Source organism: Miscanthus floridulus, chromosome 11 (assembly GCF_019320115.1).
Source record: "Miscanthus floridulus cultivar M001 chromosome 11, ASM1932011v1, whole genome shotgun sequence".
Taxonomy (NCBI): Eukaryota; Viridiplantae; Streptophyta; class Magnoliopsida; order Poales; family Poaceae; genus Miscanthus; species Miscanthus floridulus.
Window position 1 is genome coordinate 55,808,143 of NC_089590.1, and position 3,310 is coordinate 55,811,452.

The following is a 3,310-nucleotide window of genomic DNA, read 5'->3' on the forward strand; positions in this document are numbered from 1 at the left end:
ACATGTAGTCAAATGTAATGAAGCAATATTATCATATATAGCCACTATAAACTTGAAGTTCTTGTACTAAACAAACTCATCTTCAAGTAAAGATGTAAAAGACATTGAGACAATATAAATTTAGAGTAATTATAAAGTTCATAAAGAATTACTATCACAAGTTAAAAGAATTACAATCAGAAAGCCATCAAACTATTATTGGAGGAATAAATTTCAGGGTAATATCATGCAATCCTTATTTTTTAATTAGTTATCCCTAAACTTAATCATAAATTTAAAATCGAAGTTAAAAGAAATTAGTTTGGTCTCCATATGTATAACTATAAATGAAGTTAAAAACTCGCGCCTTTCAAAGATAGGTAGGTAGAAGTAGAACTATGGAGGCATTACATGCATGCACTGGAGCTATGCGAGTTGGAAACCGATACCTCGACTTACACTGCCAGCCCATGAAAAATCATAGAACCACTTTGGATCCACACGTACGCAGCTCCTTATACCTTATTATTTGTGTTTCTTACAAGACTGTTTACAAAATAGTAAGCTGGGTACGTACTAGCGCTATACGCGTAGGCCTTGGTTGACACTGACAGAGATGCATCAGAGGTCGCCTGTTGCATACCCGGATGATGCCGAAAGGTTTGATTTGGTGCTGGAGAAGCAGTAGCGCTGGAGGCAAGATTGAAGCTGAACGGCGGAACATAATGCGAAGCATGGCATGGATGATTAGCTCGTCGAGAAAGGTGACAGAATCTTGTTATCGTAGTCAAGCCCAGCAGAGTAGACGGCTATAGCCGCTAGATCGTCAGCTGATATGCTCACGTCCACCCCAATCAGCCACGCCACTACCACTAGCGTGAGTGAGAACGACTTCACCTCACCTGCAGGGCGAGATGATCCAGCTCCCCAGCGATAGGCAAGGCCGCTTTACAGTGCAGGCTCACATCTTCAGCCTTCATGCGTTGCGCGTTTGCGTGCCCACTCCCCACAGGCCACAGCTAGTTTGCCTTTGACTGACTAAGATGGCAGTCGGATAGTTGTTTCCCTTTTGCTTTCGAAAAGGAGCGATCGACAGCGGAACATCGACCTAAACAAGCAACCGGGATGTGTTTTCCTGCTGTCTTGCCCACTTTTGTCGATAAACAATTATCAGAAGCGGTAAAAATTTACGAAAGGTAGTAAACGGTAAACCACAGGTGAAAAAAATGTAGAATTTTCTCAACAAATTTGCAAGAACATAAAAATTAATGTAGCTAGACACCCAACACTCTCTTCTGTATCTACACAAACGTACAATACGACGGCGTGCCGTATTCAAAAGCCAAACCAAAACCTGGTGTATAGTGACAGTGTGGTAAGGAAAACAAAAAATACACTGCTGCCCTACGTCAAAAGATCGCGCCAAATCGTACCTACTACAAACCCGACACACGCAGCGACCACACCCGCACCTCGCCGTCGAAGCTCGCGCTGCACACCCTCCACTCCTCCTCGCCGCCGTCCGCATCGTCACCGCCTGCGCGGGACCGCTTCTGGATCGACGGCAGAGGCGCCGCCGCGACAGACCTGACGGCGGTGTCGTGGCCGTCGATCACGGCGACGCAGGCGTAACCCCTACCGTCCGCGGCGCGGCGCCAGGCCCGCACCGTCTGGTCCGCGGACCCGCTGACGACCAGCCCGGCCGGCGCGCACGCGACGGAGAGAACGGCCCTGCGGTGGCCCCTGAGGGCCCCGACCGCGACCATGTGGCTGGCGCTGTCCTCCCGCTCCCACACCAGGACGCGCCGGTCGTTGCCGCCCGAGTAGAGCGCCTGGCCCGCGCACCCGACGGCCAGGGCGTTCACCGCCGCCGTGTGGCGGGACAGCGTGGCGACCAGGTGGTAGACGTGGTGCTTCTTGCCGCGCGCGCGCCGGGACGACGGCGGCGGCTTGTTGTCGGGGCGGCCGGGCGCCCACACGCGGACGCGCTTGTCGGCGGAGGCCGTGTACACGGTGCCGTCGGGAGCCACGGCGACGGCGTTCACGGCGTCGTCGTGCGCCGGCAGCGACTGCAGGCACCGGAGCGACGGCAGCGCCCACACCTTGAGCGTCTTGTCCCAGGAGACGGAGAAGAGGAGGCGCCCGTCCGCGGACGCCGCGACGCCCGACACGGCGTCGGCGTGCTCGATCCAGAGCCGGCGGTGGTGGCGCCGCACGGTCACGTGGTTGGACGGCACGGGGAACCGGCGGAGGCGATCGGACACCGTGGGGAGCGCCGCGGCGAGGCGGAGCCTGCCCGGCGAGCGCGAGGACACCCGCCACAGGCGCAGCCGCCCGTCCTGGTGGCCCGTCACGGCTGCGGCGGCCGCCGCGCAGCCGCCGTGGAGGTGCGCCACGCACTTGACCGAGCCTGCGTCCGCGGCGGCGTCCGCGGCGTCGGAGGTGGACGTCGCCTCCAGCGTCGACAGGTCGTGGAGCGCCATGCACGCCGGCCGCGCCACGACGACGAGGCCGCCGTGGAGGGAGTCCCTCGCCGCCGCTGCCGCGACGACGGCAGCGGACGACGACGCGGACAGAGGGAGGAGCGTGGTGACGTGGGCGAAGGACGCGGCGAGGCTGGCGCTCGTCGCTGAAGAGAGCGAAGGGAGCGAAGGGAGGGACGTCGAGGACGACGACGCCTCCGACACGGCCGCCGCCGCAGCGGAGGACGTGGAGACGGTCGACGAGGAGGACGACGACACCGCGGTGCCCAGCTTGCTGCTGTTACCGCTGCTTTTGCCGTTCCCGTCTCCGTCGCCGGTGCCGGTGCCGGTGGCCATGCAGAGGCGCGGAAGAAGCTGCATTTGGAGCGTGACGGGTTACCACTTTGTGGGCTAGTATACTATACTCTGTCCGCGGCTGGCACAGCTCGAGACCTCGAGTAGAATGAGTGAATGACGGGTCAGCCGCGGCCGCTCGACGGCAACGCGAGTCTATTTGTACAAGGCGCGGGTGCCGCGGGACCGGGCATCCGACGGCCCGGGCCGCGGCAGCACGTGTGTGCGGAAACCTTGGACGGTCCAGATCGACCTGATGTGACCCGTCGGCACGCGGTCGGGACAAGGTGTCGGAGGCTGGAGGCGGGGTGTCCGGAGCGGGTGACGGCGACGGTGAAGGCGCTGGCTGTGAGTCGCTTCCTCGAGGTCCCGATCAAGATGACCCAGGTGTTGGTGCACTGTCGGCTCGAGGCAGAGTATTGCAGTATCAGTTTTTACAGTCAGTCGGTTTGAATCTTGCAACGATTTACTGCGCTGTGACAGCAAAGATCACTGTGAAATTGTTGGCTTTGCAA

General features: G+C 58.4%; 1 protein-coding gene across 1 annotated transcript; it reads right to left on the reverse strand.

The window, feature by feature from the left end:
- Positions 1–569: 569 nt before the first annotated feature.
- On the reverse strand, positions 570–3,104 carry LOC136493833 (protein JINGUBANG-like). Its single transcript, XM_066489968.1, has one exon. It carries the CDS (start codon positions 2,820–2,822, stop codon positions 1,416–1,418), a length of 1,407 nt encoding a protein of 468 aa, XP_066346065.1. The 5' UTR covers positions 2,823–3,104; the 3' UTR covers positions 570–1,415.
- Positions 3,105–3,310: the final 206 nt, after the last annotated feature.

What these genes read in the sequence shown, in the direction of transcription:
- LOC136493833 (XM_066489968.1), bottom strand. Translation starts at nt 2,822, where the DNA reads ATGCAGCTTCTTCCGCGCCTCTGCATGGCCACCGGCACCGGCACCGGC.